Source organism: Hippopotamus amphibius, chromosome 7 (assembly GCF_030028045.1).
Source record: "Hippopotamus amphibius kiboko isolate mHipAmp2 chromosome 7, mHipAmp2.hap2, whole genome shotgun sequence".
NCBI classification, from domain to species: domain Eukaryota; kingdom Metazoa; phylum Chordata; class Mammalia; order Artiodactyla; family Hippopotamidae; genus Hippopotamus; species Hippopotamus amphibius.
The window spans coordinates 3,433,745-3,458,383 of record NC_080192.1 but is presented as its reverse complement, the minus strand read 5'-3'; the positions used below and the strand labels follow the sequence as shown (position 1 = coordinate 3,458,383).

At 59.2% G+C, this 24,639-nt stretch overlaps 1 protein-coding gene across 3 annotated transcripts in view; it reads right to left on the bottom strand.

Annotated features, from left to right (window-relative positions):
• The window catches only part of CELSR1 (cadherin EGF LAG seven-pass G-type receptor 1), a 138,940-nt gene that overhangs the window by 17,297 nt on the left and 97,004 nt on the right, over nt 1-24,639 (bottom strand). For all 3 annotated transcript variants that reach the window (XM_057740840.1, XM_057740839.1, XM_057740841.1), the window contains 15 exons: nt 21,241-21,426; nt 20,169-20,282; nt 19,149-19,323; nt 18,386-18,527; nt 16,305-16,425; nt 14,109-14,292; nt 13,632-13,733; nt 12,927-13,021; nt 12,319-12,528; nt 10,925-11,108; nt 10,226-10,369; nt 5,150-5,354; nt 4,169-4,336; nt 2,333-2,459; nt 411-611 (listed from right to left, as the gene is read on the bottom strand). In XM_057740840.1, the coding sequence (XP_057596823.1) occupies nt 411-611; nt 2,333-2,459; nt 4,169-4,336; nt 5,150-5,354; nt 10,226-10,369; nt 10,925-11,108; nt 12,319-12,528; nt 12,927-13,021; nt 13,632-13,733; nt 14,109-14,292; nt 16,305-16,425; nt 18,386-18,527; nt 19,149-19,323; nt 20,169-20,282; nt 21,241-21,426 (2,358 nt within the window). The remainder of the gene's footprint in view (nt 1-410; nt 612-2,332; nt 2,460-4,168; nt 4,337-5,149; nt 5,355-10,225; nt 10,370-10,924; nt 11,109-12,318; nt 12,529-12,926; nt 13,022-13,631; nt 13,734-14,108; nt 14,293-16,304; nt 16,426-18,385; nt 18,528-19,148; nt 19,324-20,168; nt 20,283-21,240; nt 21,427-24,639) is intronic.

Sequence of the window (24,639 nt, the reverse complement as noted above, 5' to 3'; positions counted from 1 at the left end):
CAGACAATGTGGCCGAGACTCCCCAGGAAGTGCAGGGCTGGGAGACACCGCCTGACAGGGACAGCTCCAGGCTCACGGGACAGCTCGCAGGACTCTGAGGTCTCACACATGTCATCTCTGATGAAATCACCAGCGTCCGGGTCAGGAAAGTGAGAGTTGACGCGTATGGCGTCCCGGGTCCCGAGGATGCCCTTGGAGGCAGGTTCCCGTCAGGCACACAGCAGGGAGCCCACGTGCTGGGCCCGGGTCCCCAGCCTCCCACCAGACCCCCAGCTGCACGCACCGGATGGAAGCAGGAGCAGACCCTCTGCCCGGGCCCGTGAAAAGGCAAGAGAACGCCTCCTGCTCCAGCGTTGGAGGAAGTGGCCACGCAGGCGGCCGGGGACGGGGTGGAGGGGCCGGGGCCTCACCGGGTTTTCCGTCTGGGCGATTCCGATCACGAAGACCAGCTGGGAGAAGAAGAGCGCCCCGATGAGGTTCTTGTGGATGCCGTGCAGGTTGGAGCGCAGCGCCCGCACCAGCACCAGGAGCACGAAGGCCATCAGCAGGGCGGCCAGCGACAAGGACACGGCGGCGTAGGTGACGATCTTCAGGGGCAGGACCTCTCCGTGCTGCGGGCGGGGTGGTTAAAGGCGGGAGAACACGTAAGGGCCACGGCCCTGATGGAGCTTCTGCACAATCAAGACACACGAACATTTTATCGCTGTGGGCAGGAACCAGGGCCACTCCCACGTGGCTGCCACAGGGGCAAAAACCGAGAACAAAAACCACATGAATAGTTTCGGGTGACAACAGAGCTCTGGGGAGGGCGGCAGGGACGGCTGCAAACCCTGTGGACGCACACAACATCCCTGACCTGTGCACTTAAACACGGCCGAGGTGCTGAATTAAAAAAACATTAAAAAACCAAAACCCCTCACGTATAAATTCTGCTGTCAGGCAGGTGCGGAGCCCGTCCACCCAAATTCTGAGCGGAGAGACCTTCAAACAGAGCCTCAGTTCACATGAAAAGCAGAGGTGCCACGGTTGCAGGAAACTTCAGCTGTCTCTTGTGCTTTTTTGGGGTTTTTTTTTGCAAAATAGGACACGCGTTCAGGACGTGGCGCCCGACGGAGGTTTGGCACTTGGGAAACAAGCAGCTCCGGTTCTCCGGTCACTTCCGGAGAGCACCGTTCTGAATGCACACAGAGCCGTGAGCTGGGGCTGCTCGGGGGACGCGGGGAGCAGCCTGGGTGGGACGGGGGACTGCGAGCTCAGGGATCTCAGAGAGGCCGGGAGCTGCAGCGGCACGCGGCACCCACTCCCCGAGGCTGGGGCGCTATTCAGGGGCACCGGGGCGTGGGAGCCTGGACTCCTGCTCTGCTTTAATTTCTTCTACCTGAACATCTGCTTCCTCTGCCTGTGAGTCCACTCCTGGTGCTGCCCAGCTTCCTGGCCAAGAGGAGACCCCCAAACCCGCCCCTTTGGACACAGACCACTAGTAATGAACCCCCTCCAGGCCAGGACCCCGGTGCTTCCCGCTGGAAAGTGCCCCTGCCCACGGGAGCTTTCTGTCTTGAGCGCCCAGAGGCACACTCTCTGCTCTTGTCACCCTGACACCCATCAGCAGCAACTCGTCTGGGATCCACCCTCCTAAGAAGGTGACAGAAACGTGGGCCACTGCATACGGGGGAGTCCTGCGAGGAACAACGGCATGGCGGCCGGGGACACATCCCAGGCCTCAGTTTGACTCCTAGACACCGGCACCCGCCCCCACCGGGCTGACCCCGCCCTACTCGGGCCTCTGCCTCATCAGAGGCCCACAGAGGCCACCGAAGACACTGGAGGTTAAACATTAGCTGCCCTGCTGTTGCTCGGGGCTCCTGGCCGAGCCTCCTTTGTCCTTTGGGCCAGTGTGTGCGGCGCTTCAGGGGAACACTCCCTTTGTCCCCACCAGCCGTCTCTTTTCTTCCTTAAAATTGAAACTGCAGCAGAAACAGCATCACCTAACAGACTGCCGGGAACCCTGCTCTGAAGTGAGGAGCATATTCCAGGAGTTTCCTTTCAGCCTGAGGTTTAGGAGAGCCAGCCACCATGGCTTTTAATTTACAACCTGGCCTCTTTGAAAACCCTTTTAAGGGGGTTTTGTTATGGAAATCCTAACAGATTCTGGCCAGTCCTCTTGGAACAGTTTTTCAATTGTGGCTTCAGTTTGTTCAAAGCCCTTGGGAGGAAAGATAGCGCTCGCTGAGGGGCAGGTTTGGGGGCCAGGCTAGATTTCCAGAGCGGGGGTGGGGGGGTCCCCGGACACACTTGCCAGGTGGACAGGGGTTGCCCTGGGGGTGACGCCCACCTCACGACGGGAGATGTCCATGAGCACGGCCGAGCTGGTCGCATGGCTGCACTGGCAGGTGACGTGGGTCTGGTTTCGGGACACCAGCTCACAGCCCTTGGCGGACCACCCTCCGGTCCCACCGATGCTGCAGAGAAAAGGGGGGTGAGGTGGTCCCCGCCGCTGCCTGGGTCTCCGAGGCCCTCGGAGCCCAAGCAGCCTCCTCGCTGCGCCCCAGCCAAGCGCCACTGTCACCACTGTGAGGACCACAGCCCCGGCTGCCCCGGGACCATGTGAGCCCTCTGCCTTTCCTTTCCAGGCCAGGGCGGGCCTCCAACGAGCACCTCTGAAGTTCACGTTTCACGCGTCATGCAGCAGTAAAACTTTATGGGATGTGAGGGGCCACCACACGCCCCTTTGTCGGAGACATTAGTCAGTTGTTAAAATTGCCACTTTGTGCTTCAGTCTCCTTTCGAGTCTCGATGATTTAAGAAGAAACATCGCACATCCGTTTTACACGTTCATCTTCAGGTTGCACAACGTTTTTATGGCAACTGCCTGGAAGCGGGACCCCATCATTACCCCGTTTTACTCATGGGAGCCCCAAATGACAGGCTGCCGCAGGTGTGTCTCAGCCTCAGACAGAGCCCTGCCCTCCCTGACTCTGGGAAAGTCAAGTAGCTTCTCTGATCCTTAGTTTACTCATCTGTAAAATGGGATGTGAAGGCTCACACGCGTTTGCCAAGAAGTTTAAGATCTGAGATGGCAGGTGCAGCACAAAGCAGAGAGGATAATGAGTGCACCAGCTAATTGCCGGGATTCAATCAAGTGACCACGGGAGACAGCCGAGCCTAACACGTGCCAGACAGACCTCAACGGCGGCCCTCGCTGTGAAAGTGGGCCCTTCATTCTCTTCTGTAAGCCAAGCGTCTATTATCCCCCGGGCACTATGCTGGTTGCCCATTAGCTGGAATTTGGAAAATACAGGAGGGAGGACGTGACACGTGGTCTCTGCTGAGCCAAACCTGCTTCGCAGCAGAGCGCCCAGCACAGCCCCGCGGCAGACACCGCTCAATCTAGCGGAACCGCAGTTTCAGGGAAGGTTCGGGCTGCGCAGGAGGGAGCACAAAACTCGGTCCTGGGTGCAGGCGTGGGGGGCGGGGGTGGGAGGCAGATGCGTGCTGCTGCTGTGGGCGGGGCCTCACAGGGGTCAAACCAACCCCAGCCGCCGCCGTGTGGGTCTCCAGGGCAGGACGGCTGAGGTCAGGGACCCTCGTCTGGTACAGGAACCCTCGCCCCGCCACCACACACACACGTCTGGGATCTTCCGCTGCTGGTGGGAGCACCCTGGCCCAGGCTCTGAGTCCCGCCCCCATGTGTGTGCAGCACAAGCCCCTGCCTCATTCGGTGGCGGACAGGGCGCTTGCTGGCGGGAGTCCCGCAGGTGAGTGGCCCCATCTCCATGCTGGGCTTCTCGAGGAATCTCCGTGTGTGCCTGTGCATGTGTGTGCACGTGTGTGCGAGAGCCTGTGGGCGCTGTGCACGCCTGTGTTTGCAGGTGTGTGTGCGTGTGCATTTGTGTACACGTGTGCGTGGTCACACCGGGTGCGTGTGCACACGTGTCTCGTGTTTCCAGATGTGCCTGTGTGTACATACATGTGCACGTGTGTCGCTGTGTGCTTACAGGGTTCTCTGACACCCCCAGGAGGGGCTAGAAGGGGAGCCACGGACCACAGAAGAACTCCCTACAGGGGCTCTGCCTGCGGAGCACTGGGGCCTGCGGGCAGGCACACCCGGCCTCGGCGGAGCCCCCGCGGAGACACGGTGCTCAGCGGCAGGAGGTGGCGTGGCCCTTACGTGATGGAGTGGTCCCAGAACACGCAGACGGGCTTGGTGCGCTCCTCGGTCTCCAGGAGGGCGTGCTCCACCAGCACGGGCCTCTCCAGGGCGCTGGGCAGCAGGGCCCCCTCGCTGTACACCACCGCGCTCACCACCGGCGTGTTGATGACGGGTCGGTTAGGCAGCCTGCGGGGGAGAAGCCACAGCACAGCAGTGACCCCGCGTGCAGCCCTGACGGGGGCACGGCACGGAGGTCTTTCCAGGAGGGCCCAAGTCCGCGAGCGGGGAGCCGCAGCCTCCGCCCTTGTGAAAGCGTGGCTGGGGGCGTGGTGTGGGCTTGGTGAAGGCGTCATCACTGACAGGCGAGCACAGGGTCACCTCTGCGACAAAGGCAGATTTGGATAATTAAACATGAAGACAAGGTGTGTGTGTGAACGCGTCAGGGCCCCACAATGCAGAGCTGCGAAACTCTGGAGCACCGGGAATGTCCCCTGAAAAGAACCTGGTGCAGTGGTCCCGGCTCAGAGGGGCCTCTTGTCCAGCCACCGGGAGAGAGGCATGTGAAGACCACAGACCTCAGTAGGAGATGGAAAGTGATTCTAGGGTTGAAAAGTGAAGCCTCCGTATGCGCCGCCTCTGCTCAGCCTCGAAGCCCCTGGGTGGCATGTGCTTCTCCAGCCAGGACTCACTGAGCTGCCCTTGGTGCTGGGGCCACCAGCGGCTGGTGGCAGGCAGGTGTGCGGGGACAGATGCTCTGAGAAGGCATTAACTGCTGAGCCCGGGCGTGTGCTGGGGAGGGGCGTTCCTGGCAGAAACACGAGGCAGACCCAGAACCTCTGTCCATGGGAGAGCACAGGGCAGCGGTCTCCGGCCATGGGCCAGGGCCCCTGGGTAGTGTCCCTGGCAGACGTTGCGGCGGTCGAGATTTTGACATATGGAAGCCTCAGAATCCTCTGGAAATGCCCCCCCCCCCCCCTGCACTCCTGGATCCAGCCTTACCTGAGGCTGCGCCGGTCGGGGTCGTAGTGCTCAGGCAGGAGCTTCCCCAGGGTCCGGTAGATGATGACCAGGGCGATGGCAAACTGGCCAGGCTCCTCGGGGTGTCTCTTCCGCCTCCTGAACGGGGCCTCCGTCTTGGCGCTGGGCCACGGGTGCGCCGTCTGTGAGGTGGCCCTGCGACCGGCCGGCCTCACCGTGGGGCCCTCTGCAACGTACGCACAGAGTGAGGAAGGGGGCCGGACACCTGTGTTCCCACCAAATCGCTTTCTGCTTGAGCCAGTGCTTCCCAAAACTGATGACTGTTCCGTGGAAAACAGGAGGCGGTTTCTCAAAAGATCAAAAAAAGAACCACCACAGGGCCCTGCAACCACACCTCTGGGTGTGCACCCCGAGAAGCTCAAAACTGGGGCTCAAGAGATGCCTGCACACACATGCTCACAGCAGCCCGAGTCACAACAGCCGAAAGGTAGAAGCAGCCCAGGTGTCCATCCGCGGATGACCGACATGCCGATCGTGGTCCACGCACGAGGGGAGGCCTCTGGGCCTTGGAACAGAGGGGGTCTGACACAGGCTACAGCGTGGGTGAACCTTGAGGCTGTGGCACTCGGTGAGAGGTGCCGGTCAAATACCGTATGATGCAATTTGCACGGGGCCCTGGAGACCACACGCACAGGAAGCTGCTCTCCGTTACCCTTGCAGGAGGTTCTCAGCCACACTCACCCACATTTTCAACAACCCACTGAATGCTCCGCTGTGCCTGGTCCACAAATTGTCTCTGGAAACATCCACCACCCAGCGCGTGCTGCCCAGAGCACGGGTCCAAGGAGGCGGGTGGTGGAGCCCTGAGGGTCGGGTTCTGGGAGGGGCCGCACGGCTGGGGGTGGGGAGGGCAGGAGCAGAGCCTGTGGGGCTGGAGGTGCAGTGGGGGAGGGTCTCCCCTCTGCCCCCCGGGATGGGGATGCCCGCACCTTCCAGGTCCGTCTTGCCTTGCTCAGGGCTGTGCTGGTCAGCGGCTGGTTACCAACACTGGTTAGTCACACTCAGCCTGGTTAACAATACTGGCTAGCTACATTCAGGCTGGTTAGCAACACTGGTTAGTCACACTCAGGCTGGTTAGCAACCCTGGTTAGCCACACTCAGCCTGGTTAACAATACTGGCTAGCTACATTCAGGCTGGTTAGCAACACTGGTTAGTCACACTCAGGCTGGTTAGCAGCCCTGGTCAGCCACACTCAGCCTGGTTAACAGCAGCAGCTAGTCACACTCAGACTGGCTAACAATACTGGTTAGTCACACTCAGGCTGGTTAGCAACCCTGGTTAGTCACACACAATCTGGTTAACAATACTGGCTAGTCACACTCAGCCTGGTTAACAGCACCAGCTAGCCACACCCAGACTGGTTAACAGCACCAGCTAGCTACACTCAGGCTGGTTAACAACACTGGTCAGCCACACCCAGCCTGGTTAACAGCGCCGGCTAGTCACACCCAGGCTGGTTAACAGCACCAGCTAGTCACACTCAGGCTGGTTAACAACACTGGTCAGCCACACCCAGCCTGGTTAACAGCACTGGTCAGCCACACCCAGCCTGGTTAACAGCACCAGCTAGTCACACGCAGGCTGGTTAACAGCACCAGCTAGTCACACCCAGCCTGGTTAACAGCACCAGCTAGTCACACTCAGGCTGGTTAACAGCACCAGCTAGTCACACTCAGGCTGGTTAACAGCACCAGCTAGCTACACTCACCCTGGTTAACAACACTGGTCAGCCACACCCAGGCTGGTTAACAGTGCCAGCTAGCTACACACAGGCTGGTTAACAACACTGGTCAGCCACACGCAGGCTGGTTAACAGTACCAGCTACTCACACCCAGACTGGTTAACAGCACCAGCTACACCCAGGCTGGTTAACAGCACCGGCTAGTCACACTCAGGCTGGTTAACAGCACTGGTCAGCCACACTCAGGCTGGTTAACAGCACCGGCTAGTCACACCCAGACTGGTTAACAGCGCCGGCTAGCCACACTCAGGCTGGTCACCGACAGTCCGGCTTTGGGGTAGCGGGGAGGCGGCTCTACCTGCCGCTGGGGCTGCTGCTTCCCACGCCTGCCGGGCTTTCGGGGAGGTGCGTGCAGGAGTCACCGCCCCCTGCCCTGCTCTGGGTGGCCGGTCGCCTCCCTGGGCTGTCCTGGCTCTTCCTCCAGCGCGGGCAGCGCAGGCTGTGGGCTTCCTGAGTGGAGGGCCCGCCGCTCCCCTCGTGCTCCCCCGGCTGGGGGATCCTCCCAGGCCCCCACCCGGACGTGGGACAGACGCCTCCCTGTCGCGGGCTCGGACGCGACGCGCCGATGTAACTGCCTCCAGCAGCAAGTGCACGCACTCGCTCTCCCCTCCGGTGCAGTCCCACCGAGTGGAGCCCCGTGGAGACGCCGACGCGGCGCTCCTGAAGGGCCCCCACCCCCACCCCATCCCCAGCCTGGTCCCGCTGCCTCTGCTCAGTCGCCCCGGGCGGGGCTCCAGGCCTCCTCCTCCTCCAGCAGGGCGCCTGCCGCCGGGGGCACGGCGTGAGAGCCCGCGGTGGGGGCACTGGACAGCACATGCACCAGGGCGGCCTCTTGGGAGTGTGTCACAACCCCGGGGCACACGCACCCCTTCCCCGTGTCTGCTCCTGGCCCCAGACAAGCTGCCCAGTCTCTTCCACGACTCAACCAGCCCGTCCTGTCTCCAACTAACAGGTCGGCCAGCAAGGGGGTACCGGAGGCCTTCCTTGGGTGAAGCATCCAGGGCTACCGCACCCCAGTGGGACAGGCGACGCGCACACACGCTGCCTGGGCCAAGGGCAGGACGAGAGCCTGCCTAGGAGGCAGTCAGGGCAAAGAAGAGCTCTGGGCCAGGCAGGGAAGGTCAGCGTCTGAGGAAGGAGGCCGTGGGCTTGGCGAAGTCCAAGGGGGCAGGTGAGAGGTGGGCAGAGGCTCGGGGCCAAGCCCCAGGGCCCACGCGCTCACCTGTAGTCAGCGGAGGAAGAAGGGGTCGTCCAGGAGGGCCAGCTAAGCAGCTGGGGGGACGCTGAGGGGCCCGGGGGCTGGGCTGCACCCCTTTCTCCCCCAGGAAGCTCATCCACGGCTCGGGCTAAGGGGGCTCAGGGCGCTGGTCCTCTGCTTCCCTGCCACGTGGCAGGCCAGGTGTTTGGGGAAATTGGAGAGGGGCCGGGCCACAGAAGCCCCAGGGCAGAATCTTCTCATCAGCAAGGGGACCGGTGGGTTTACCGCAGGGTGACTGTGCTAGCTGACCGACGTTTTGGCAGGGTAAGTAAGTACCATGCTGAATAAAACGCCGTGCACAGGGGCCCTGGGCGTCAGCAGGCGGCCTCCCAAGGAGAGCAGGGACGCAGGTACCATACGCCTCTCCCCACGGGGCTTCCTAAAGCAAACCAGCCTCCCGCGTGTCCACTGCTGATGCCACAGCCCCGAGACAGGGTGACGCAGTGGTCCGTTCAGAAACAGAAACACGGACACATCACACAGAAAGAGCCTGATTTTAAGTCAAGATAATAAACAATACGTGCAGATGTACATACACAGCCGTCCCCCCTTATCTGCAGGGGATGCGTTCCAAGACCCCCAGCAGGTGCCTGAAACCGCAGGTAGTACCGAACACTACGTATATTATCTTTTTTCCTATACATACATACCTATGATAAAGTTTAATTTGTAAATCAGGCACACAGAAATGAACAACTAGTAATAACATAAAACAATTACAACTATACACAGTATTAAAAGTAATGTGAAGGTGGCCCCTTTCTCTTTCTTTCAAAATACTTCATTGTACAAATTAATGCCTTTCCACCTTAACTAAGCACTTCTCATGCCCTGTGGCTGTAACTTTTGCAGTTTTAGGTGCGATGGCAAAACTAGCATACATTTCTTTCCCCTTCCTCACAATTTCACAGATAGAAGATTCGTTCTTACCGTGGATCTTAGCAACCCCAGGGTAAGATTTTTTTTCTTTCCTTATAGAGAATTTTCTCCCTTTCACTGAAAGGACGCTCTTGGTGGCTTCCCTTTGGCACAGCCGACTTGCCAGGGCACTATTTTTGCTCTTTGAGGCCATTATTGGGTAGATGGGGGTCACTTGAACACAAACCCTGTGATACTTTGACAGTTGATCGGATCACCGAGATAGCTACTAAGTGACCAAAGGGCAGGACAAAGAGATGATTCACACTCCGGGTGGGATGGAGTAAATTTTCACCAAGCTACTCAGAACGGTGCGCCATTTAAAATACGAATTGTTTATTGCTGGAATTTTCCAGACCATAGCTGAACTTGGGTAACTGAAAGCTCAGGAACCACAGGGAAAGGGGTGATGTCTAGACATCACTTCTGAGGATGATTACAAACCAGACACACTGCTGGAAGTTGAAAACCCAAAGCAATCCCAAATGAATACAGTTTGTAAATGGGATCGGTTATCAAGTTTGATCCTACATCAGTGTAAAACTCTCTTTAAAAGTTTTTAAGACACCTGACTAATTCCCATATAACTGAGGAAACCAACTTCCTGAAAATGTTTCAAATTTGAAACTGTCCATTACAGACTTTTACATCTTCAAGCCCCTATCTGGGGGGAAACATTTTCCATAGCTGGAGTTGGATCTGTGAAAAATACTTTAAGAAAATTCAACGGGTTGAAGCTGTGGTATCATTGTTCTAGCCTAGGATTGAGAACTGCACACAGACGGCTCTGGTTTGGTTTTTGGGGGGATCAGGGAGGAGTCTAAAATTTTATGTCCATGAAAAGGCAGCTTTTCGCTGCACAAGGAAGACTAGCTCGTGTACAATTTAGGTGTTCACTCGTTCATCACATTATAAACCAGCCAAATGTCTGTCAGAAACGCCCCACTGTTGCTTTCCAACTGATGCCAGCAAACGCCAGGCCGCCGGACGCAGGGCAGACACGTACGCGCAGACGGCGCTGTGATGACAGCTGACCCACTTCCCTCAGGCACCCGTGGAGGCCCACCCTCCTCCACCTGCCACCCCCAAGGGCAGCCGTCGAGTCTCAGCAGCTTTACCTTTCCTCTCGGGTGGTCTGAAGAAGTCCTCCGAGAAGAAGACCGAGGACCCCAGGTCTTTGGGGACCTCGCCCTGAAGGGGCTCGAACCGCGGCACACGGGCTCCTGTGAAGTTCAGCTTGTCGAAGACATCGACGGCGAGAACTGTGCGGACGGAGGCCTCCATCACACGGGGCTCCCAGCCCCGCCCGCAGAGAGCGTGCCCGACCCGTGCCGCGTTCAAACCGTCCAGGACGGTCGTCCCTGATCACCTCAAAACACACACTCCACCCACTTCCTGCTGAGTCACAGAGCGGGTGCCCAACCGGGGGTCCCGGGGAGCTTGGGAGGCGGCCCGTGCTCCCACCCCACAGGTGCGTCGCTTCCCTGCACTGTGTCCCTGCTGACAGGCAGCCCTGCAGGTTCCAGCGTGACCCCCAGGTCGTCCCACTGAGCTGTCCGGTTCGACACCCCCAACACGAAGGGTGCCCTCAAGTCACCGCACAGGCAAGGACTGTGCTCCCCCCTGAGGTGGTCAGGGTCCGGGGGGGTGGGAGCCCTGGAACGTGGGAGGCAGGGGGCCACGGGCCCCAAGGACCAGGAAGATGGACAAGGTGCCCGCCCCGAACACCTAGCTCCGAAAGGCATACGGACCAGCAAGGTCCCGCAGCGCTGACCCCTCCCCCGCCGTCCCCGCCGCCCCGCCGCCCGCCGCCTCACTCATGTTGGGGGTGATGATGACAAAAGGCCGCAGGTAGGTCCTCCGCAGGTTTCGGGCCACGTTGCTGAAATAGGCCTCGAAACGCCTCAGCAGCTGCGCGGTACCCGCCTCGCTCCGCTGGATCTGCTCCCACGCGGCCCTGGTGCCCGGGGCCAGGAGGGCACTGCCCGCCTGGATGACGTCCTGGTCGGACAGACAGACGGCGCCCAGCTCACATGTGCGGCCGGCCTCCGGGGGCCTGGCTGACGTGGGGAGGGGGTGCCCGGTCTGCAGAGGGCCTTTAGGTCACAGGACCAGGGACCGGGGGAGACCGTGGCCTAACCTTCAAGGCAGGAGGCACGTGTCGGGGGAAACCTCGAGCGTCACCCCAAGACGCAAAGGGGAGCAGGCGTGCGGCGACGCCCCTGCTTACATCAGAACCCCCACCCCCACCAGGAGAGCCGGGCACGGGAAGGGCCGCCCCGCCGCTGAGCCCACAGTGCGGCAGCCGAGGAGACGCTGCGGGTTCCAGTGCAGGCGAGGCTTCCTCCCCAAGCACCGCAGATGCACGGCGGGGGGGACAGCGTGGGGAGCACACGGGGACTCTCACGGGGACTTGGGGGCCACTACCCAGGCGGAAACTAGGACGCAAACGTCCGTCTGCAAAGAATCGAAAATGGGAACAAACTCCCTCGGCTCCAACTCTCAGACCTGGACTGAAATGCAGGTGAGGGGCCCTGAGGGGAGGGCCCCGTGGGGCTCCGCGTGCAGGGGAGGCCTTAGGGAGGGGTGAAGAGGAAGCACGAGGCAATGCCATGCACCCCTCCCCCACAGGAGCCGTTTAAAAACTGGATGGGGGAGCCTCCTCACTGATTACTCGACACACACATCTTAGGGGCTGATCACTTAAAGACGTAACAGGGCTGTCTCTGCAGCAGGAGACACCCGACCGTCCAAGAGCAGGACCCCAGAGCGCACGGGGGGCGACGGGAGACTCTGGGGCCCCACCTCTCATGGGCTGTGTGCCCTCGGCGCCCTGTGCCTCAGTTTCCTTAACTGTAAAACGGGGCGACAGCTCAGCTGCACACAGGAGGTGTGTGGGAACAAGGGGGTCGATTCACGTGAACCCCTGGGACACTGGTGCGCACCGCGGTCAGCTGACAGCGGCACCACGGTCACCACCATCAGGTCTGTTCCTTTGCCAAGACGCACCTAACACTCGGAAGCGCTCTCGCTGGTCACTGAACTGGCCTGGGCTCACGTCTGAAAAGTGCAGTCTTGCCCTGAGGACACCAGGCACGATGACCCTGCACCACTGAGCGAGAGCCCCCGGCTGTCCTCCCGCCCCGGCTGGACACTGGAGCTCGCAGCTTGCCCCAGGACGTGTGGGGTTCTGTGCCCGCCGCCCTCCTACCTCGTGGAAGTCGGCATCCCGCGTGGCCGCCAGCTCGAAGCCCTGCTGGCCGCTCTCGTGCAGCAGGACGCGGCCCAGCAGCTGGTAGGCCGTCCGCACGTCGTTGCCAAAGAGCGCGTCCGTGTGCCGCGTGGCATTGCGCAGCGCCCGCGCCAGCCGCAGGGACCGGTCCCCGTCCATTCGCGTCTCGTTCCGGCTCAGCTTCTCGTTCTGGGTCGGGGAGCAAGCGCCACATTGGCCCCGGGCCCTTCCCGTGACTCGGAACCCACTACTTTCCAGCGGGAATTCCCGTGTCAGAAAAGAACTTTAAAAATCCCCAAACCCCAAAATGAACTTAGGCGGACGGCCGTGGCACAAAAAGGAGGATCTGGCAGGCTAAAAAAAACTTGGAAAGAGGTGGCACGTGGAAGCAGGGAGAGAGCGTGGCACCGTGAGTCGTGGGTGGATGGCAGGGCTGGGGCTCAGACGTGGGGAACCAGACGCAAGGCGGGGCCTGGAAAGGGAGGAGGAGAGGCTGCGCAGCGACCCCAACAGATGTGCTGTCCCTGGGCCCCGCCTGGCCTGGGCCCAGCACGACCCCTTCCTGCATGCCCCAGGGCCCAGCCTACCATGGCTTTGAGGTCCATGAAGGAGACGGTGGTGCAGTTGAAGAGCTCCGGGGGCAGCCAGCCCTTCTCCCCGCTGCAGTGCCGGACCGCGTTTCCTGGGGAACAGAGACACACCCGCCAAGCCTGAAAGCTGAATTGTGACGAACCCCTCGCTGGCCCAGGGCCAGCAGATGCCACAGTCATGAAGCCAACACGGCTCTCCCCTCGGGCCTGGGGCCACGTCGACAGCTGCCTCGTGTGCACAGCTAGGCCTCACCCTTGGCCTGAGCTGCCCGGCCACGACAGGCGGACGTCTGAGCAGGTCCGTGAAAAGAGAAATCGGCTGTGTGGTCCATCGGACGCCCACCGTGTCACGTGCGCTGCAAGCCCACCTGGGTCCCACTCGGGCCGGTGCTCTCCCTGCGTCGTCTCACCGGACCGCCCCACACCCCTCGCGGCCTGGCGCAGCCACCATCCCCATTTTACCAAGAGATCCCCCCAACCCCGGCCACTAGGCTCTCTGGGTTTTCACTGTGCTCTTTCCAGGTTTTATCACTTGCGATTGAGGAAGATTATCATAAGCGCCAGCACCTGGGCTGAGGGAACTATTTCAACAGGGAACACCCGGTGAGCCGCGATGCCTCGGCCAGCTCCCCACGGGCCTCACGCCTCCCTCTAATGTCCCGGCTGGAACGGATGCCACAGGCCACACCCCGTGGTACTTACCCACGGACCCTTTGGGGCACGGCACCGCGGCTGGCTGCCCGAACTTGGTCTGCGGCCACCAGATGCCGGCCTCAAACGCCCTAGGACATCCGTTGTAGATCACTGGGGAGCAGAGGGGAGAAGGCGCTCAGCCCCGCGCAGCCGCGCCCTCGGACGCGCAGCGCTCTCCAGACGCTCCTCCCGGAAGGAGGCCCCACCCCCACCAAGTACCGGAGCCCTGGCACCTCCCCCGCTCCCCCATCGCTGTTAGAACCAGGGGAAGGGGGACCCAGGCTCTGACCCACACCGCCTGGAGGGCCAGCTGGTAGAAGGCCAAGCAGACGCAGTTGGACCATGAGGCTGTCAGGCACCCCCCCACACCCCAGGAGTGCGCGGTACACGCACACGCAGACACACACACACACGCAGACACAGGCACGCAGACACACACGGGCCTGTCCCCACCGTAAGCCTGAGAGGATCAAGGGCAACACAGACCTTCGCAGCCCAGGACGGTGACCTCGGCGAAGGGGTTGTCGCAGCGGTTGCACTGGCGGCCGATGACACCGGGCTTGCAGCTGCACTGGCCGGTGTCCGTGGCGCAGGCGCGGCTGTGGGAGCCGTGTGGGAAGCAGTCACAGGGCAGGCAGGCGTCCTGCCCCAGGGGCTGGTAGTAATTCTCCTGCAGGAGCCAGAAGCAGGGCCTGGATGTCAGACGCCGCAGACGCCCTGCTCCTGGAGGACGTTTCCTGAGCCACATCAGGGCTCCAGCCAGCTCCCCGGCCTCACGGCCACCCTCCGCCCGCGGCCTCCAGGCTGGCAGCGCCTGGGGCCCCCACGCCGCATACAGCAGGTGTGTCCCCCAGGAGAACACGCCCTCTCTCCCATCTCAGCAAACACTTACCGTGACCACCATCTGTCCTGAAAAGGATCAGAGACTGAAATGGAGATCCAGCCACAGGTGTACCAGGATGGCTGATGGAGTTGTATATATATATTTTTTTAATTGTGAGAAATTAGAAGCGGCCTGAATACCTGTCATCGGGCAGGGCAAGCTGATGGTGAAAAGCACGGCCTCAGTTTTGGAAAGGCCTGGATCTACGCCCAGCTTGGCCGTTCACGGGCCACGCTGCCCTCACGAGGACACTCGGCCACCCAAGGTCCAAGGGTCCCCTGCTGAAAACTGGGACAGGCTGTGACTTGGGCAGACTTGTGGCCAGTGACACAAGCTCCTGTGTCAGGCAGGGACACGGAACTGTCCCACATGCGGTTCCAACTGCGTGTTTTTCAGTGCCTGAGGAGGCACGACACGTGACCAGTCACTCTGGGAGGGGACCCAGTACCACTGTCACTGTTTACAGTGCTTTCTGTATTTGCTATAATTTTCCATGAAAAGAAACCTCTAGGCAAGTACCCTCCCCACTTTCCACCTGCCCTGCCACCCCCCAATGCCATGACGACCCTCTGCCACCACAGTGGAGCACGCAGGACAAGACAGATGTCAGACAGGGCACCGGGGAGCGTCGGAGGGCACCGTGATGGCAGGCTCCTTTCCTGGGTCGATAAGCCCGGCCATGGGACAGTGCGTCCCTCCAAGCGGCGGCTGTTACAGACAGAACTGTCCTTTGGGCTTCAAGTTACCGGCAGCTCACGGCAGGTGTCGACACAACATTCTGAAGGTACATGGCTTTTTCTGGGAGGCCCGGAGGGCCAGGGTTCCATCTGATTTGGGCTGAGAACACTGCGGCCATGCTGGAGGAGGAAAGGCACCCGAGGCGGGGGAGGGGCCAGAGCCTTTCACATTTTAACTGTCGGTCATCACTGGGGACGACCCTGGTGGGGCAGCGGCTAAAACTCTGTGTTCCCGGTGCAGGGGGCCCAGGTTCGGTCCCTGGTCAGGGAGCTAGATCCTGCATGCCGCAACTAAGAGTTCACATGCCGCAACTAAAGATCCCGCACACGGCAACAAAGATCCTGTGTGCTGCAACTAAGACCCGGAGCAGCCAAATAAATAAATCAATAAGTAAAATATTTTTTAAAAATGTTGGGGACTTCCCTGGAGGTGCAGTGGTTAAGAGTCTGCCTGCCAATGCAGGGGACACGGGTTCAATCCCTGGGCCGGGAAGATCCCACACACCGCGGAGCAACTAAGCCCGTATGCCACAACTACTGAGCCCGTGCTGTAGAGCCTGCAAGCCGTAACTATTGAGTCCATGTGCCATAACTACTGAAACTTGTGCACCTACAGCCTATGCTCTGCAACAAGAGAAGCCATGGCAATGAGATACCTGTGCACCACAAGGAAGAGTAGCCCCCGCTCGCCACAGCTAGAGAAAGCCTGCGCACAGCAACGAAAACACAACACAGCCAATAAATAAATTGAAAAAAAAAAAACAAAAAACACGGCTCCACGTTGAGTGGTTTGATAAAAGTCCAGGCAAATGGCAAAGCAGGAGACCACCGCTGGTGCTCAGATGAGCCAGACTCACAGAAACGGCTCAGTTTCCCGTGACGACCGCGTGTGGGGCTGAGCCGGCTTACAGGTGAGAACCAGGCCTGGGTACCCACACTCAGCCCCGTGAGTGCCCGAGTGTGTGTGTGCTCGTGTCCAGCTAGACGTGTGTGCAGGTGTGTGTGTGAAGACGCCCGGCCATCTCCCCGGGTCCCCACTGCCCGCCCGCGGCCGGGCCTCACCTTGCACTGGCACTGCCCGTTGGTCTTGTTGCAGTCGGGGTCGAAGCCTCTGCTGACCGCACAGTGGCAAGGCCCGCACACAGGGTTCCCCCACCAGCCTTTGGGGCACGGAAGGTCGATCCTGTCGGGAAAACCAGACGGCAGACGGAAGATGTACATAACGGCCCTTTCGGAAATGAGAGGGATGCTGGAGGCCTGGGCCTTGGCTGGCCTCGTTCTGGGCACCTCCCGCCCCCCGAGTGGTCTGTTTCCCCCGTGCTGGCCCTGCAGGACTTAGCATCTCATGACCTATGCCTAGCCTTCTGGGGCCCCACATCTGGAAGGGTTCTACCTGTGATACTGTTAGTTTAAAATAATTAGTTTGCTCATTTTTTTCTTCCACCCGGAAGATGCAGGTGAGCGCTCCCACCCAGCTTCCTACGCGCACCATTTCTCCCTGTGCAGCACCCCACGCCACAACGCCTGGCCCGCGGGGGAGGGCGCTCAGTGGCAACGAACCCAACCGCCAGGCTGGGTCCTCACGACCCGGCCCCACCCAGCGCAGGCGGAGCCCAGCGGCTCCGGGCATCTGCCTACACAAGACCGGCCGGACTCTCAAGGCCCTGGGTCCACTGCTGACCACATCCCCGTGGATGCTAGGAGCGGTCTTTCCTGGGACGTGGAGCCTGCTGGGCTCAGAGCCATCAGACCCACCCAGTCCTGCCCTCGTGGGCTGCCAGGCAGACCCTGAGAGGGGCGACATCCAAGGTGACGAGACCACCTGCTGACCTATCTGCCTGGGGATGCCCCCCAAGTGTCCTTCAGGCACCTCGGAATGAAACACTGCCCTGTGTTTACCATCCAGGCTAAGGGCATCCCATCCGCCCACCCGCCCAGCCGTCAACCTCTCCTACTCACTCATTCACCTAACCAGCAACAATTAAGTACTGACTGTGTATACGACAGGGGCATAAAAGTGGCCAGGACGGGGCGGGGCTCCAGTCTGGTGTCGACACACCTGCACCGACAGTGTGGAGACCCCAGAGCCCTGGCATCGTACCCCTTCTCACTGCCCCCTTGGCCCTGCCCTGCAGGCAATGCCGGGCCTCGGGGACGCTGCACAGCCTCAGAGGTTCTGCCTGCTGAAAGCACACGCCACACGTGAGCAGGGGGTGCTGACCGCCAGACCTGATCCTGTCACTTTTCTGCTGGGCCCCCATGGCCTCCACTAAGCTGAGCTCTGTTCCCGGTTTACAGGCAGGTCCTCCACCCAGGCCTGTGTGTCTCCCCAGCACAGGACATGCTGGGACAGCAGGGGTCAGCTGTGCCCTGGACCGACAGGCTGAGCTCCTTGGACCGGCCTCATCCCACCACTGCTCTCTGGCTCGGCCCCGCTGGAACACCCCGTCCCTTCAGCCTCCCTGACTCCCATCCCTGACTCCCAACCCCAGCGGGCTGTGTGGTGCCAAGGGCGGTAGCTGCATCTGCTCATGGGTGAGGTTACATCACACACACTGGTCCCCAGTGGACAAAGAGCAGAGGGAGGTACCCCCGCCAGGCGGAGCAGGCTGGCAGCACGTGGCTCCTGCACCAGGATGGCGGCATTGGCCAAGGACCACCAGCTGCGACGGCATCACCTCCCAAGGGGGCTGGAGTCTTGGTGTGTGTAGCTGACAGCTCCCACCCGGGACGAGTACACACCTGGGCTCCGGGGGTCTGGAGAGCACAAGGCTCCTGGCGAAACACGCCAGGACGGCACACACGGCAGAGAGGATCCCCGCCCGCCCGCCCGCCCCTGACTCGACCATAAAGTGTCTTCTGTGAGGACACTGCTCCTCCCACACCTCAGCGCCTGCCTGCTGCGTGCACAGCACGGCTCTCGATAAGTGAGTCGTGTTGTGCATTTCTGGGGTGGACACATGCTCAGTTGGGATTAGGGTGAGATGCCCAACTAGATTCTCATTTATTTCACGCCAAGTTGAAAAGGATATGTCCTTGTTATCCTGAACCATATGTATCTGGGGATTAAATAACAAAGAGGAGAGAACAGGGCAGGAGGAGGAGCCACCATGGGGACCCTGGAAGCGAGGGCGTCCGCTCACCTGTTCTCGCAGTACTGCCCGTAGTGGCCGGACCCGCACTCACACACGTAGCCCCGCGGGGACTCAGGGCTGTGTACGCAGGCTGCCACGTGCTGGCAGGGGTTCACCTGACACACGTCCACACACTTCCTTCCAAAGTACCCTGCGGGGACAGGCCAGCGTCACCCCACCCCAGAATTCGCCTCTGGCTCTGCGAGTCCGCTTTCCGGAGGGAGACCCTGGGTGTTAGCCCGTCTGGAGCACTCTGCGGCTTCCCCGAGACGCGACTTTCCGCGCCACTCTTTCCACGCAGAGGAAAGTGACCACGCTTCCCTGAGTCACAGGAAGCACGAACATGCGGTGCGTCTGACCTGCAGGTGCAGAGACGAGGGCCTCCCAGGCCGCCCCAGGAGGGCAGGAGCCGTGGGGGAGGGCTCACAGGGGGCGGGTACCAGCCGAGCACAGCTGCATCACCACCGAACTCGGAGGTGACCACTGAACGTATTATCTTCTAAGTGCGTGCCTTTCACAAACTCTCCCTCGTCTCAATATGCACCCTGAGGGTCCGGCCGGGAGTGTCCCCTGTCCCCCACGTGAAGGAGAGACAGGACACAGGGACACAGGGACACTCCTTTAGTTACGAAACAAAGCTCAGGACACCCCAGACCTGCAGAGAGGTGATGGGGGAGCCCACGCCCAGCTCAGCTTTCCTCCGTGTGTTTTAAACACCAAAGGCGGCCCCCTCTGCCGACGGGCACCAGGAAAGGGGGGTGTGGGTGCCCACCTCTGTCGCAGACGCAGGAGTAACCGTCCCAGGTGTTGCGGCAGCGGCTGTGCCGAGGGCAGGGGCTAGAGGAGCAGGGGTCCTCCACGTCACAGCCGTCCTTCACCCTGACCTTGAGGGCGTCGTTCATGTCCAGCGTGGCGACGTTGGTGGCCGTCTCCCCCATTCTCACGCCCTGCATTGTAAAGAGGGCGGCCGGAGTCGGTCCCAGGGCCTTGGGGCTGGAGGAACCCCAAAAGGTAACCAGGGGTTACGAGAACCCCAAATTCTCTTGGGTCCCTTGTTTGAAAAGCGAGGCCTCATTTATCAAAAGGGCTGGCACTGGTGGGGGATGGCAGGGCGGAGGGGCACCTCTGCTCCCCCAGGTGTGGACTCCAGGCAGGGGGACAGGCCACCCGGAATGAAGACGGACTGATCCGATATCCCGGTCACTCCCACGGTGAGGGTCACGGAGAAGAAATAATGAGGGTGATGGGAGCGCACGGCTGCTGATGGAGGTGGGCAGGGCGGCTCAGGGGGAGGCGGTGGGTGTGCTGAGGGCGTCTCGGGCAAAGGCCCACCTGTGCGAGGCACCACGGGGCGATCACCTGGGCGGGGGCACGGGCGAAGGAGCTAAGGACTTATTTCCCTGCAGCGGGAGGCTGGGCAGGGAGGGCAGACGCAGGGGGACAGGAGCTGAGCTACTTTATCAACAGCTCACTCCAGCTGCTGCTAGAAAACCGGGTCTAGGTGATGGGCGTGGGACCCGTCCAGGTGAGCCCGGGGGCGGACGGCATGGGGCTGGGCAGGCAGCAAGGTTCTGGGCGGGGCGTGAAGGCAGAGCTGCAGGTGGCCCGTGGCGTGCCGGGTCGGGAGGAGGGCTCCACGTGGGAAACTGGATGTGTTCAAGTCGGGCTGGCGATTGGACAAGTTACTCGTTCCATGAAAACTCACAGGATGACCAAAGACACCAACTACGGTGCTGGCCGTCCCCGGGCTGTCCCCGGGGCCAGGGTGGGGGAGGGGGCGCGCGCGCTGTACCTGCATGCAGCCCCGGAAACCGCGGCGCACGGAGACCTTGTCTTCGGACACGCCCCCCACGACCAGGCTTCGCATCCTCAGCCCGGGCAGCTGGTTCCCGATCTGCACGGTGTCCTGTGCAAAGAGAGGGGTTGCACCCTCCACCTGCAAACACCTGGCTGGGAGGCCAGCACACAGTCGCTCCGGGAAGCCTCCCACAGCCCAAGGATGTCTGCGCCCGCAGACAGAGGGCCCGGCTCGGCTTCTCCGCGACAGAGGACACACGTCTGTGTCCCAGCCCAGCCAAGACGGGCAGCTGGGGGGCACACGGGCCACCTCCCGTGTCTGTCGTGGGCACCGCCAACGAGCCACCGCATGAAAAAGCCTGATAAACCATAACATGGTGGCGAGCGGAAAACACGTCCACGATGGCGGGAACCTAGGGACGTCTCAGCCAGATCCTCAGGCCCAGGAAGGCGTGCACGTACCCCACGGCCGCTGTTTATTCTCAGGACCAGGTGTAAGATGCGCCTGGACTCCAAAAGCTCTTAAGAATCACAAGCAGCCCCTTAAGTGTGTGGGGGTCGCGTAAAGGTGCCTCCTGTCACCTGGCTGCAAACCCTGGAAACCCAGCGCGGTTTGGCAAGCGTTCCCCGAGTCACCCCGTCTGGAATGCCACCTGCCCGTCTGGGACAGGTGTACCTCTCCGGTGCCCCACAGTCCCCTCTGGCACCTGGGTCTCGTTGCTCACCCACCCGTGCCCATCTCTGTACCCCAGAGGCACAGCACTGAGCAGGCAGTGGTGGCTCAAGCCAGCTTTGCTAAGAAAACCACCGCTGAAGGCACCGATGGCACAGGTGGACCCAGCCCAGTTCCTGAGGCCAGGAGCTGACCCTCTAGGAAGGGGATGAGGTGCAGAGTCCAGTGACCTCAGCATAGGAGGAACATGAGACCGAGTTCAGGGGAGCCCAGAAGGCATGTCCGCAGATCCGCAAGGGCTCTGGTGGGGCCTGGCACCTGGAGGCGGTCCCTCTGTTTTCCCGCAGGCCCAGTGAAGGGGTCTGTTCCAAAGAGGGCACGGGTGCCCACTCACCTGGTCCATGCCGTAGTCCAAGGTCATGACTGCCAGGTACTTGATGTCTTTGCCCTCCTTGGCACTCTTCAGTTCTACCAACAGGTGGTGCCACTCCCCGTCAGCCACGCGTGATCGGGACAGCTGCATGGACACCACATCCGAGGGGCTGTGGGAGACCTCAAACTGGACGTAGCTGTTCAGGATCTGTGGGATGGGGAGAGCTACACTAGCCATCGAGGCGATGGTGACACAACACAAAACACACAGCAACCACTTAAGTAAGAAAACCAGGCAAACAGATCTACCACGGGGCACTGGCTCAAAGACGGACGGAAACATTAGGCCAAGTTTAAGTTGCTGTTGCCTGTAACACGCTTCAGAATTACATGCTTTCTTCTATGGAAGAAGTGTCAAACGATGACAGAAACTAGTAAGATGATGCCCACCGGACTTAAGTAAGGGGAACAACCACAGATCCAGGTGACTATCTGGCTCTTATTTTTGGATGCAAATGTTTCATCTTATGAGACAAGATTCAGGCCACATGTTCAAGTGTATGTATGAAAAAACAGAAATCAGCATTGTAACTGGCCTAAGATGCTCGTGTTTTAAGAAAATGCAGCCACGGCAATGCTGACAGCATGCTTCCCTTTCCCCCGTGGAGGACTGGGTACTTTGGACCAACCCTCCTCCTGAGCACACCTAGGAAAATGAGACAAAACGTTACAGCACAGCTGTCTGAGGCATCAGCGTGATCCAAGTCACTGCAAGTCACAGAGGCACGACCAGGGAGAAAACGGGAATCTGCGGAAATGAGCTTAGTGCTTTGCCATATGGTTGCCAGCAGGTTCTGGAAGGCACAGCTGAGGCTGAAAGCAAAGCTTTCTTGGCTCATGGGACTGGGAGAAGAGAGACTGGGATTCAGAGCCTGCCCAGGGTGACGGCTGCCAACCAGAAGCAAACATGGGGGATGTGACAGCACCATCCTAGTTTCAAATTCTCTCTAGTTTTTCAACACGATGTCCAGCACTCAAACAAAAATAACCAAGTACATCAGCAGACAAGACAGCATGCTTGAAACAGACCCATGGGAATCCAGACGAGAGAATCAACAGACACAGACTTAAAAACAGTAATGGGAACCACAGAGCTTTCAAGGAAACAGATTTAGGTACCAGTAGACTCTTATTTCTGGATGTAAATGTTCCATTTCATGAGATAAGACTCAAGCTACCATGTTTAAATACACGTAAGGTTGTAAATCTACTATACTTCAATACATAAAACATGTAAGAATTAAAAAAAAACAGCATAGTAACTAACCTAAGATACTCCTGTTTAAAGATAACGTCAATAAAAGAGCAGATGAAAAAAAAAAAACTATTATTGCACTGCTTAAAAGAGACACACCTGAAATATAAGGAGACAGAAATGTTGAAAGGAGAAAGACAGAAAAAGCTATATCACATAAATATCAACCAAAAAAAAAAACAAAAACAAAAACCAGCTGGTGTAGCTACATTAATATAAGAGAAAGCAGACTTTAAGGCAAAAGCAATTATGAGAGAAAAGATTTTCATCATGATAACAGAGTCAATATTCCAGAAAGATAAAACAGTTCTAAATTTGTATGCACCTAATAACACAGCCTCCAAATCTACAAAACAAAAATTGACAGATCCAAATGGGGTAAGAGAAAAAGCCACAAAGTTGGAGATTTTTAACTCACCTCTCTCAGTAACTGAGCAGAGACCAAAAAAATCAATAATAATATAGAAGATCTGAAAGCCACATGAACAAATGTCACCTACTTGTCACATATAGAACACAACAGAACATAACTGCAGTGCACACATTCTTTTCAAGTGCAGGTGGACCATTTACAGAAATGACTAAATGCTGGGCTTAAAGCAAGTCACAACACATCCTAAAGGTCTGAAATCATACAGCATACATTCTCCAACCTGCAATTATGCTGGAAATAATAACAAAATCATTGACTAGAAGATGCCACCTGTTTGCTAACTGAGAAATATACTTATCAATACCCGATGGGTCAAAGAAGAAATTCTGACGGCAAATAGAAAATGTATTTAGCTGATTATATAAAGATAACGCAACTAGTAACGTACTTCAATTTTTCGTCTCAATGGAGAGCCAGGTGAAGAGGATGATTTTGCACCTTTTTACATGTTGTTTCGTTTCGTTCCACAGAAGTCTGAGTCGACTCACTAATTTCCCTTGCCATTCTCTCTGGCTGTTCCTGCTAACAAAACCCCAAAGCCAGCAGGCCAGTGATGAGATGACGGATGTCTACAAACAAAAGCCACGCCTGCAGCAGGATCCCGGACGGTGGCAGTAACTACTTCCCACCTCAGACGCGTCACCGGACTCAGCAGGGGCACTTAACAGCAGTCCGCTTATCCCACCTGACAATGAAGGTGGGTTTAGGGCGCCTACGAGCAACTACCCGAGTTGTTTGGGCTGCAGGATGGCTATGTACCTCGCCCGGCGCACCGTGCAGGCCGGGAACTCTCAGACTGCTGCGCCCCGCGCTCAGGGGGGCCTGCATTCAAACACGTCGCGTGGACACAACCCGGAACACGCCCGGCATGCCCGGCTGAGCAGCCCTTGGGAACTGCCCTGGGGCAGCCTTCTGGGTGGCCGCCGGGGTCTGGAGGATCCCCTCGAGGTCACCACTCTTGCCCCCCCAGCCTTCCACAGGGAGGGGCTGGCCACAGTTCCTGGCAAAAACCCTTCATTTTTGGATTAGCTACTCGGAACGTCATGACGCGAACAATAGCAGAGCTTGTGGCTTTGGGTTGTTGTTACACGGAAAGCGTACTTTTTTCCGACAGAGACCCCACTGCCAATGACAGCCTGCAAGCGCCCATTCATCACCTGAATCAGCCAATTTAATTTGTTCCAACAGCAAAACCACCACAGAGGAAAACACCATCCCCGGGCAGAGCTGTGCTGCCAAGTTCTGGCCCAGAGCTGGCTTCTGAGACCGCCAGTAAACTGATAAAATTACTGGTTAATAAGGGAAAAACAATGACGCCTGTAATTAGCCCGGAGGCACAAACTGCTGCTGGAGACACTCCTGAGCAGTGACGTGGGGGGTGGGGGCAGGTGGGAGGGGAGGAGACAGGTGAGAGGTGAGGGGGCAGGTGAGAGGGGAGGGGGCAGGTGAGAGGGGAGGGGGCAGGTGGGAGGGGAGGGAACAGGTAAAAGGTGAGGGGGCAGGGGAGAGGGGAGGGGGCAGGTGGGAGGTAAGGGGACAGGTGAGAGATGAGGAGACAGGTAAAAGGTGAGGGGACAGGTGTGAGCGGAGGGGATAGATGGGGAGGGGACAGGTGAAGGGGGCCGGTGAGAGGTGAGGGAGCAGGTGAGAGGTGAGGGGGCAGGTGGGAGGTA